This window comes from Zonotrichia albicollis, chromosome 5 (assembly GCF_047830755.1).
Source record: "Zonotrichia albicollis isolate bZonAlb1 chromosome 5, bZonAlb1.hap1, whole genome shotgun sequence".
NCBI lineage: Eukaryota > Metazoa > Chordata > Aves > Passeriformes > Passerellidae > Zonotrichia > Zonotrichia albicollis.
This window is the reverse complement of record NC_133823.1, coordinates 18,608,892-18,621,177: the sequence shown is the minus strand read 5'-3', so window position 1 is coordinate 18,621,177 and position 12,286 is coordinate 18,608,892. Positions and strand designations below refer to the sequence as shown.

At 39.5% G+C, this 12,286-nt stretch overlaps 1 protein-coding gene across 13 annotated transcripts in view; it reads right to left on the bottom strand.

Moving 5' to 3' along the window:
* PDLIM5 (PDZ and LIM domain 5) overlaps positions 1 to 12,286 on the bottom strand; it is a 126,232-nt gene that overhangs the window by 52,312 nt on the left and 61,634 nt on the right. For 8 of the 13 annotated variants that reach the window (XM_026791998.2, XM_074540930.1, XM_074540935.1 and 5 more), the window contains exons 4-5: positions 3,900 to 3,942; positions 2,310 to 2,659 (exon numbers count right to left, since the gene is read on the bottom strand). In XM_026791998.2, the coding sequence (XP_026647799.2) occupies positions 2,310 to 2,659; positions 3,900 to 3,942 (393 nt within the window). The remainder of the gene's footprint in view (positions 1 to 2,309; positions 2,660 to 3,899; positions 3,943 to 12,286) is intronic. The other 5 variants (XM_074540932.1, XM_074540931.1, XM_074540934.1 and 2 more) reach the window with 2 other exon arrangements.

The following is a 12,286-nucleotide window of genomic DNA, read 5'->3' as shown; positions in this document are numbered from 1 at the left end:
GCTCGCTTTCTAAGGCAGAACTAAACAAGGGAAATTAAACTTCCTTTCCCATCCTGAAGTCAAATAGTTTATATCCTGAATGTTTTTCGAGGGAAGCCAAGAGGAAGGGAGGAAATTGTGAGTATAACAAGGTGCATTCTAAAGAACTGCATTTGCTAAGCAATGCCATCTATGAACAATGTACAAGTTGGGTTTTTTTGCATGTTTTGAGAAAATGAATCATACAAGCCACAGAAACAAAATGGAATTCATTTCAGACTGATTAATTATTCCAAACTTCAATGTTTGTGATATTTTATACATGTAATTGATACAATTTTCAGTTGGGAGATACTCAAGCATCATTGCAGAAACTTAACTTTTCTAGATAAAATTAAGTAGTGTAGCAGCAGACCAATAAAACCTCCTTAGTGGGTTTGTCCACTCGTTTTTGGTTTGTGCCTTAGGACTGCAGGACACTTAGCCCAAACACCATATTGTAAGAAGGACTGCAGTATAAAGTCGGTTTTTACAAATCTGAAATGTTTTCAAACTTTTCTAAACTAGATCCACGAGGCTGACAGTGAGAGAGAGATTTCCTCACCTCTCAGCTGTGATTATTCATCCTCTTTGATGGTATTATTCATCCTGTAAGTAAGGTAGGGCACATAGCGGTGCTCACCCAGTCATCCCATCTTGATTGTAAAGTGCTTACTCTGTGCCTGCAGCACTTCCTTCCAGGAGACTTAATTTTGTTGCTATTGTTCCTCTTTTTCAGTACTAATTGCTGCATTTGAATACTCCTTACACAGTTATTTGCTAAAACAGTATTCCTGGAAAGATAAGAGAGGGTTTGCCAAGTGTATTCAACAGCTGCACCAGCAGTGAGCAAGTCCTTGGGATCTCACAGTTTCAACCCATTTTTGCAGAGTGGATTCCTGCCATCATATGTTTAAGAAAGGGCTCTAAGTCACCATGGCTACAGTGCAATATAAAATGCACAGGGGCTGCATTATGAGTCCAACACATGGAAAATATTCATACTACAACATAAAGGGAATAAGTACCTGAAGAAGTAGGGTTTTTTTATCCCATAAGAAACTCATCTGAAACTGCAATTCAGTCAGTATTTTAGTTGGCATGGATGCTTACGTCTCTGTAGGGTTCTTCATATACTTTCTACACTAAGAGAATATCAGAGAAGAGAGGCACAAGGCTTATTCTTCCAGTCCCTTTCTTTTGTGCAATGGGAAATAGTAACAACAGCTTTTAGCTTTTAAGCCCAGGTTTCACATTCTTAAAACTGAAGAGAAACCTACAGCTCCAATCCTGCCCTTTTTATTACTTAATTCAACTGCCGGTCACAGAGGCCAACTGGCATGGGACTGCTCATGCCCAGCCTCCTCCTCTCCCCCAAGCACAGCAGGCACTGGGAACCAGTCTCTGAGGCGCTACAGCTCCCAAACTCTGCCCAGAAATTTCTGGGAGAGTCCAAAGAAACCCTGGGCAAAACCTTGCTGCAGGTCTGAGTTCCCAGGACTGCTGCTGGGCTCAATTTAGTTTATTAATCTATTGTTTACTAGTCTAGATGCTACACGAGATAAAGCCTTTTATGTCTCTAACAGTCCCTTAAATGTTCTGATGTCTCTCATGCCCACTTCAACATAAACAATTACTTGAATAAGGAAATTACTCATGTTTTAAATCTGCATTGCTTGTTTGGGGTGAAGGTCAAATTTAAAGTTGAGGTATTTATATTATAGCACTGCAAAAGAACCGCTTAACCCCATCAGCTTCCTAGAAAACATGTTAAAAGCTTCCCCTGTGTTGTGTAGAGAATTAGTGAGATCTGTCTCTTTGCCTCCCTTCTGGGACATTTTTCTACTTGTTCTGCCAGGGTCACAGTTGTTCTTCCAGAGCGTCTCATTCCCGCTATCACAGCACCCACCGACCCTTCTTGACAGACTGCTTTGCATTTTTGAGTGCCTGCTGCTTTCAGTCACTGTATTGGGTGTCAAAATACACAGTGAGATTGGACATCGAAATTAACACCAGGCTTGTTGTAAGGTCCAGAACGTGGTGATAGAACACATCATGTAAAGCATTCCACAGTCCTTGTTCAATTTGGCCGTGACACTCTATAAACTGACATGTCACTCGGGAGAAAAACCATCACCATAAGTCTTGCTGGTGCCCTTTGACGCATCACTTTTAAAATAATTTCTGAGGAGTAAGCAACTCCTCCAAGCTGTTTTCCTTGGCCCTCAAACAAGCCCGGCTTTTTTCCTGTGAGGAAAGACCCTCACAGCAAAAAACGAAATCCCACCTACCCATTTTGCTGTTTACTCTCCCCCTGGTTGTCTCTGCCTCCTCGTCGCGGCCCCTCGGCTGCGTCCTGGGCGCCGTCGGCGGCGCCGTGCTGCCGTGGGACAGGAACTGCAGGTTTAGCAGCGGCCGGCGCAGGCGGCCAGGGCTCAGCGTTAGGCTTGGCGTTAGCATGCACTCCAGCCTGCGCCGGCGTGAAGGCGGAGGACGGTGACGGGATGGAGGTGACCTTGGAGGAGGCTACAGCTCCAAACGGCCTCGGTGTCTTATTGAAAGCCACGCTGGCTGTGGCAGTGGCTTTGGGTGCGACAGCAGAGGCAATGGGCACAGGCTTAACTACTTCGGTAGGTTCTGCCTATGTGGGATGAAAAACAAAACAGAGACACACAAAACCACGGCAAACGCATGCACATTCCTCAGCAGGGATTTTTAGCTGTTCTCGGGGCAGATGACCCACCTGGCGTGAAGCACAGAAGCAAGCTTTACCAAGAGTGCAGCCGTGAAATGTACGGGAAAACAACCTGAGCCGTGCATCTCAGGAGAGGGAAAGATCCCAACATGCACAATCAATATGGAATTTCACAATGCTAGCTCCTCTTGCCATATCCAAAACAGACACTCCACAAATCAAACTCACAAGAAACTGAAAAACCGCTCTGTTGCAAAACCCAGTGGGTAAGTCATGTGGAAAAAACCAGAGCTTTGTAGAAAAATCCACATTCCATGTCTCAAACCCAATTTGAGATATGCACGTTCCCCATACACAAATGGAATGTGCAAGTGCTCACACACTGATCCACTGCTAAGACCTTTTAGAGCAGAAGGAGAGCACATTGATACTCCCCAAAGTCTCCACACACCCATGTCAGATTATACACTCAAGAAACCTGATTTTCTTGTTTGCTTGGGGTTCTGTGCTGGGAACTACGTTTTAACATTGGTGTCCCAAAACTGTGGCCTTTAAGGTCATGGTCAGCAGAACAGTAATGTACTATACATTAATTAGGTCCACTGGAGAGGCTTTTCAAGTACAGGCTATTTATAAGTATTTTCAAGTTTGCAAACAGCAATTTTATCAGAAAAAGGATTTTGAAACTGTTGAATAAAAAATTAGAAGAACTCAAGAACAAGTAATTCTCCAGGTCTTTAAGGAAAGTGAGGGGACTTGTTCTCTGAAATTTTAGTATTTGGATAAACTTCTCTCAAAGATTTCAGTGTCCATTAAAATAAACAAATCCTCACAAAAAATTTTAAAAATCAGTGCCAAAAAAATTCTACCCGCTTGTTTCTCTCTTAGGTACAAAGGGAAAACATCAACAATATCTTAAAGAAAAAGGTTCCAAGAGCTGGAGAATAACATTTATTCACCTTTTTTTTTTTCTTTTTGATAATCATTTCCAGCCCTTTCTATTTTTTTTAGGAAGGGGAAAAAAGTAATCAAAGATCCAAATGCTGCAATACTCTCAATGTAACAATGGAAAACAAGCACGTTATACTGAAAGTCTGAATGCCAGTGCTTATCCACAAGAGGGTTTGACAGATGGGTAACAGTTAGTGCCACATGCTACATCTCCTGGTTCTGATGATGAACATACCTTTGTCACATGAAAATGATCAGGTTTTTGTATAGAAGACACTCTGGAAAAGAAAAAACAAACATAACTGTAAAAATATTTTTTAATGTTTAAGCATTTCACTGTTCACCACATCCATCCATCCATCCATAAAATATTTAATTTTGTTTCCTCTATAGGAAACAAGAAGTATTCAAGTTAAATCTACAACACTGTTGTTAATACAACAAAAAGGCAAAACTGAACTAATTAATTTCAGATACAATGTTAGGAAGTCCAGCATCTAGCATTAAGTACTATTAGATTTATAAATTCATAATTCTATATCTTCACTTCAGACTTCAGCTCCAAACTGCTTTCTGTTCTTCATTCTTTCACAAGAAACTGTCACATAATTTCACAGCTCTCATCAATTTATCAATCTATCAGTATTTATATTTTAAATACTGCATAGCCCAAATACAGGCCTAAAACAGAACACTTCCTTTTAGAATAACACAAATCCTCCCAAAGAACTTGGCGAGTTAAATAATACAGAAAATTTTTACACAGTCATTGGTTTTCAAAAATAAGGTTAATGTCACCACAATTCTATAGTAGATGGCAAAAACATCTCTCCCAAACAATGGACACATTGAGACTACTGTGGGGTGGTGGGAAGGAAAGGAAGTATGGCAATGGAAAGGATTAAGTAGATAAAGAATTGACAGATTTTGTTATATCTAAATTGAAATGGCAACGTGTTACAGGTAAAAAGCATCTCATTCAATCGAGGTTTTTTTTCAGATTTGCATATACTTATATGCAGAAATACACACACATGCACTAAAATAAAAAAAATATTAAAAATCCAGCAAAAAATCTGATACAGTAACATTTTGTTTGCAAACATTGCTGCTGGTACGCTTGAGTGTTTTCATGCTGTTCTCATAGAAAATTGGATTTTTGACACATTTTCTGAATAAGGTTTTGGAAAACTGCAGCTGAGTTCTCATTTCCAAAAGACAATTTGCTAGGGAGGCAAAAAGGTTCATTTAACTGGAAATCAGCTAACAGATGCTACAATTTTAAAACCTCTTCTATTGCATAAGCCAGCTTTTCAGTTTTTACCAGAAAAACATGGACAGCTACAATTGAATTAGGTACACTTGCTCCTTTTAACAACTCTTTTTTAAAATTTTTCATTCTGTCTTCTTTTTTTTTTCCCTTAACTGTTTTGTTCACAATGTTTATTCCTTCCCTCAAATTCATTTGGCCCTCAGGCCTCATCAGATCCCAGCAACAGGAATCCTGATGCAAGCTCAGTATCTACCTTCCAAGAAAGGGAAATATATATAATCCAGGTGCCATGCTGACAGGAGGGAGAAAAAAAAAAGGAAAGAAGAAGGAAAAAATAAAGGAAAAAACGCACAGCATGAGAAGATGATGTTCTGCACTTGGCCTTCCCCACTCGTGCATGGCTGCTGACACACATTATGTGCACTTCAACAGCAATTCTCAACAGAGAGAGGGTTTGTCTGCTCTGGGGAACAGGTCCCTTCTCCCCTTTCCCACAGAGTGTGCAGCCTGTGAAAGCCTGACCTCTGGCCCCTCACAGTGCCGGGGTGCATCATTAATCACTCCTAATTGCAGAGTTGTCAATTCGCAGCAACAAAAGCAACAAGAAGGGAGAAAATAATGCCAATACATATGGAAACATTTCTTTCTTTCTTAAGACCATCTCTACCTTAGGTACGCTTGTTAATTTTTAATACAGTAACTTGAAATGTTTTATGTATCTATCAAGCTGGACCAATAGGAAGAATTAGAATGATATTAACTATTCAAGCCAACTCCCACATTTCACACTTGAGAAAAAAATCTTCTCTTTGCTAATGCTGGACTTTTGCTTAAGTCACATAAAAGGAACATATTTCTTTTTCTTTTTTACAAAATAATAAAACTTGAGTTTGGAATGGATTACACTGGCTCTATAGTCATCAACGCAGCACTGAGCCAAAATGATTTCATGCCACTATTACCAGATGATCAGAAGACATACTTTTCAAAATTCATCTTCAAAAATATCATACAAAAAGAAAAAAAAGGGTGGGAAAAAAAAATCTTGATAACCAAAATGTTCACGATGTTCCTTTCAAACAGACAGACAACATAACATTTTCCCCACAAACACAGTTGAACCAAGGACATAAATTTGTGTGCCCCAGACATACTGAAAACAGTTTAACTTGGCCTTGTTGACTTCAGACCATAATCAGACTAAAAAATCTGTGATTTATCCCATATTGTAAAAGGAAAATGCTCACCCAGCAAACTGAGCTACCAAGATCATGATGTGAAAAATGCATGGTGGTTAGACAAGACAGTACAAAAGGAAATGCACATTTCAAGCTGAAAAGCAAAACACATCCAACACACACATTTAAGAAAATCCTTCCTTCAGGGCTATTTCCCACAATATTTTCATAGATACCACTGAACAGCACAGCCAAAAAGTAATTAAACTGCAGAATCATGCATATTCCTTCGCTGTTAGCACTTCACTCGCCACCTAGCAATTAAACGTATTAGGATTTCATGCAGGTTTGGTCCCATTGAATGTATGAATAACTGATGATAAAAGTTTTCAGAGTGAGATGACACACTTGCCCTGTTACTACTTACTAGAAAAAGCAGGATGGCTTGAAGCATGGTATTTTCTGAATGATTTAGAACTAGCAGTTCAGCATATTAGTTTATGCAATACTTTCAATAACATACAAACAAAGCAAAGACATAAGAGCTCAGTATTTAGGCTTACTATAAACAACTCACACAAAGACCTTGGCAAATGATTACTGTATCAAACTTCATAAGAATTATTATAAACAACAAAAACAGCAGCTGCAGTCATTGCTTACTGACACACTATTACTGAAAATGAAAGTGCACAATTTTTGCACAGCTTCTACTGTGAAAAATTCAGTAATTTCTTTTTTATTGGAGGAAAAAAAAAAGCGGCTATATTTAGCTTGTGTAAACAGTTCATTTTGACCAAACATGATCAAATTTGCTGTCTAAACATACCACAAGACAATCCTCTATGACGAATACTTTCATGACATTTAATGTAATGCAAAACATTCCAACTTCCAGAGCAGCCTTATTAGGAAAATGAATTAGTCCACTCTTGACTGTAAGCAGTAGGCCCAGCAAAAACTATTCATTCTTTAAATTCCCCTATTATGCATTCATTTTCCAAGTATTTCACCCAGTTAAAAAAAAAAAAGACACTTGCATTTTGACAGAATCCTTCTATAGTTACCAGTAAGTGGAAAATCACATTATTCAAGCTAAAACTACACTTCTTCATGCTTCTGCAGTAAGTACAATTTGATACACCACCTCCAAAGACTTATCATCAATGGCAACACTGTTATCTCAATAATCAACATTACAGCAGCAAACCCTCAGCCACTAAACCTCTAAATCTTCATTGAACCTAGAATCCAAAGAACATGTCAGAGCTGTCTCTGCTGAACTCCATTTAAAGCCCCATCATCCCCCACCCATTTAAACCCCCTTAGTCAGGGGACTGTAATGTACCCATAACTGAAAAAGCAGATGAAGAACTCAGTGGGGAAGTCACAAGAAGGTAACTGTGCTTATATGAGCTCTTCTATAAACAAGGGGAATGCACAACTCTAGTACTAATATAGCTGCTGTGTTTGATGTTTTCAACCTTCTGTAAGCAGAAGGATTGTTCAAACTCTTGTGAGAACTACAACAAGAAGCTGCAACACCTTCAGTGAGTCATGGAATCATCCAGGTTGAAAAAGGTCTTTAAGATCAAACCAAGCCATAAACCTAACACTGCCAAGTCCACCAAATGAAGTCAATGATGGAAAACTTCCTCTGAACTTTATTTGTTGTTCTGAACTAAACCTTTCTAACAGAAGGATGGAAGAGAGGAAGGATTCCCTTCCTGTCTCACATCCTGCCCTTCTAATTTTCAAAGCTAACTCCTTTTCCCTAGCTGGTGAATCATCAGGAGACAGTTTTGGCAGCAGATGCTACATCCCTGAAAAGCCACTGGTCAGATCTTCCTTGTGAAAACCTGAATTTTTCATGGTCTTGCCATTGTAGTCTGCAGTTCTGTTGGTTAGCTTCATTTTACTTCAACTGACGGGGGAGAAAGCTAAATAAATTTTCTTTCTGTAAATTAGCCAACTCGTGGAACAAAGATGACAAGCAGAAAGCATTTAACATATATAACAAGCCATGACTTTCACTAGGGGTTATCTGAATAAAAACAAACATATACATAATTTAAAGCACAGAAAAAGGAACAATCCAAATATATTTCTTTCCTTTCTTAAACACAAGCCCCTTCTCCATCACAGACATAATTCGTTCTTAACCAATTTTGCTCTGGCTCACAACAACAGAAGAACAGGAAAATTTTTAATCTTGCTTCAACTTACACACCTTCAGAAATGGTTTCCTTGCATACATTAATACAAAAACTTACAACTGTGCTTCTCACGGTTTTATAGAAGCACACAGTGCCCCAGGCAACATCACTTGGTACATCAGCACTTCAGCAATCTTGCCAGGGCAAGCATCTGTGGCCTTGAGATGGCAAACCTGCTCACAGCCCAACACATGGAAAAGCAGAGGCAGCAAAATCATCACAAACTAGAACTCAATGAAAATTGGAATCTGTAGCAGTCACTGCAAAAAAAAAAAAAAAAGATTTCTTTCCTTTTTGCCTTAAGAAACAGCAATGTTTTCAAATCTGTACTCTGGTCATTGTGGTTGCTAAGAGATGGCTGTCAACATTTTATTTCATCAGTCATTCCCTTTGTTCTAGTTTATTGTGCTAGGTTACATTTAGTTGAACATACCAAATTATGACAAATAGTGTTAATTACAATCAAAGAGCGGAAATGTCGGTGCTGCACCCAGAGGGTGGCTGGGCACTAGAACAGAGCTAGTTTGTGAGTCACTCTCAACAGATGCTACACTTTCCCTAAGTTTAAAAGGGGATAAATTAATAGAATGTGTGTTCATTTGGTTTACACTATAGAATACTTCACATCCTCCCAGTGTGCCTCCCCCAGCACAGCAGGGTACAATGAAGCACTAGGTCAGGTAAAAGAAATAAAAGTTATGTTCTTGCTTTTCTGGCTGCTTGATAGTTGGCCAAATCAAATTTAGGTCTCTCCTCTTAAATTTAAATAAGGTTTGTGATTTCATCATTATGTGTTAAAATAAACAGTGCTGATATTTTAGGAAGGAAAAAAGCTGCCCTCTGCTTTGGTATTCCTACCCACAAAGGTGTAGTTGTTTTTAAGACCTCCCAAAGACAACTACTCCTCATAGTCTCATTCCTGTGGTCTGTGGCAACCCTACCAATACATTTGTAAAGAGAATTTAAGTGCAGGCAGATAATATTTTATTCTATTACAGCAAAACCAAAACCAAACAAAAAGCTAAGGAAAAAATACCACGGAATTTATCTCACTTACCTTCTGTCAGAGGTTTTTAAAAACATGTTTTTTGCTTCCAGGAAGGCAGAAAGTTTAGCAATCTTGAGTTCCCATGTTATGGCTAGCCCTGACTAGGAAAGCACATCTGTACACAGCTGTCCATGACTCCCCCAGCTAAAGCCTGGACAGGTAAAAGCATCCCCAGTACCAAGTATGGCCAATGCCCTACAATCCTGTATGGCAGATTGCCATCAGTTGTCTTAGAAAAGTCATAAAGCAGCCTAGATACAAGTGGTAGCTCAGCACGACTAAATAATCAAGATAATTTTTATCAGTTATGCCTTGCTGAAACTACATTTTTCTTTTCTTTAGGCCTTCCCTAAAGCTGTCTTGCTAAGTAATAGTACTGACATAACAGCTAAGTGCAAGCGACAAGATAAAACAATTATATCTGGTTTTCTAATAAACTATAATTTACACATTTGATTTTCTTTATCAGTGCTTATAATTTTAACATAGCAAGCTACCTTTAAAAACAGACATCTTAAAGAAAAGCATGGGTCTAAATAACTCACAGATCTAGTCAGTCCTCCAAAACACTTTAAAAAAGGGGCTCAGCTTCACATTGACTTCAGTCTGTCATCAAATCTAAGTAATGATTTAAAAAAATCAAAACTAAGCACTGAATTATTTTGGCCAGTGCTTTCCACAATATGGTGACTAATGTTTAAATTACCTCCTTTTAAATTACCTCCTTTGTTTAAATAAACTCAAAAGTGTAGTCATATCTATTTTAACTGGAAATTCACCACAAACAGCTCCCCAATTCCCAGCATGTCCTTATATGGTTTTTATTTTTTTCCCTTAAGCATGTGTGTGGGAATGAGCATTTTTTCCTCAAATGAAGAATCTGGCAATTTAGAGAGCTGTTAGTTTATATTTTACTTCTTCTGGGAACTAAGAACACCTCTCCTCTACAAAGCAGCTCACCCATTTATCACTTCCAGGAAGTCTGAGAAGGACAGTGGAAGGGTAATTAACCAAATGCAATGAAAACTCTTTCTGAGGTGTCAGGCAGCAACAGCAAAGAGCCCTGTCCTTCACTAGGTCAGCAGCATGGGAAGTGGTGTCACCCATTCAGACTCGAAAAGTATTGTCCCAAAATCTGGCAAAATCTCAGCTGCCCTACCACCTCCTGCTTCTTCCTGACTTCAGGTGATACCAGGAACAACCTAATAATTCAGCTTATGAATTTCCATCTCTGGTGTTTCAAGCTGTACATCACCCTAACTGCAATATGCAGACATGTGGAGAGCCTACCACAACTGCAGGGCTGTTGGGAAACCATTGAGCCTGGGACTGCTCCAGAAAAGCCAGGGACATGGCAGTAGTCACTAATAAAGAAAGATAATGATAATCTATTTTTAAAAGGATAAACTTGTGTTCATTTCAACAGGACACACTATGGGTTCAATTATTTCCCATTAAGGTCAGGAATATCATTAAGCTTTTGTCTGAATTCTCAGTGGGACCCAGCAGCAAACCAGTCGATTTTCTGTCCTTCTCAGCCTCTCAGACCCCTCTCTTCCCTCCCATGTCACCCCAGAGCAAGGGATGAATACTCATCCTCAAGGTGCATGAGCACAGGACCTGACTGGAAAAGCGCCACAAAGGCTGTCAGGGGCCTTTCCACCACAGGGACTCTACAGCCAGTGGTCTGTAGCTGGAAACATAAATCTGGTCTTAAACAGAAATCCAATTCGGCTAAGCCCAGTTCATTACAGAAAATAAATAAACAAGTCCTGTGGAGATTCTCAGTTCAGTCAAAGAGAATTCTCCCAGGCTTCAGGCCTGGGAAACTTAGAGAGGAAGAATGAAAACAATTATTATCTCTCTTTCTGTTCATGTTGTTTAGAGATATGTACCTTCAGAGTGTGTTATTCATAGTCCACCAATAGTGTGAAAGGTTTTTACTTTGAGATCAATCAGATTTCACCTTAGCGATGCTGGTTAAAAAAGGACACCACCTCTTAATAAAGGATCTCTTTTTCACCTTCTGAAACATGGAGTCATTTCATCCGTCCCTGAACTCAACAGCACCAAAGTCCCTGGAGGTGAGCAATGCTAAGATGGATGTGAACCCAAAGAGAGAACCCCCAGCCAATCCCATTCAATCCTAAATGCAGACATAGCATTGTCCAGCAAGCTGGGGGGGTGCAGAGACCCCAACCAATCAGTTGTCCAAGCGCAGGAATTCTGAACCCCCTATAAAATGGTGCACTGAGCAATAAACCCAGTTGTTTGTCACAAGATCCTCAGAGTTTTGTCATTGCTGTCGCCAGCCTATGACCAAACATAATACCAGCACACACCTGAACCAGCCCTCACTGCAGCAGATGTTTGAGGGGCTCCCACAGGCCATTCCCAAAGGGAAAACCACCACAGGTAGCACTGGCTGTGGGTAGCACAGCTGAAGCACTAAAACCACATGCCAGAATTATTACTGTATCAATTTAATGAGCACGCACTTGCCAGAAGCTGTTAACTTTTCCACTACAGACCCTTGCTTTTCTTGCACTTTATCATTTCCATGTATTGTTTATATGGTTATATATTTAAGGTCATTGGCTTAGCAACATGTATTACAGGTCTAACATGCTGAGAAAAGCTATTTATGTCTCAACATAGCTGTCTGCTATAGTTCTAGATATCTAACACTTCAGTTTGGCAGTTTTCTTGTATTTTCCTTTCCTTTCAATTGTGTATCAAGACCTCAAGTTAACCTGTCCAACACGTCTCACCATGCCTTGAAGGGAGAGAGAAGTCAAAGATAAACTATCACACTATGAGCTGCAGCTGGAAATTATTTTGTTTTCTGCAAAAGCTAAGCAAGAAAGCAGCAGAGATCTTTAACAGTTCATTCCAGCAGTCAATAAA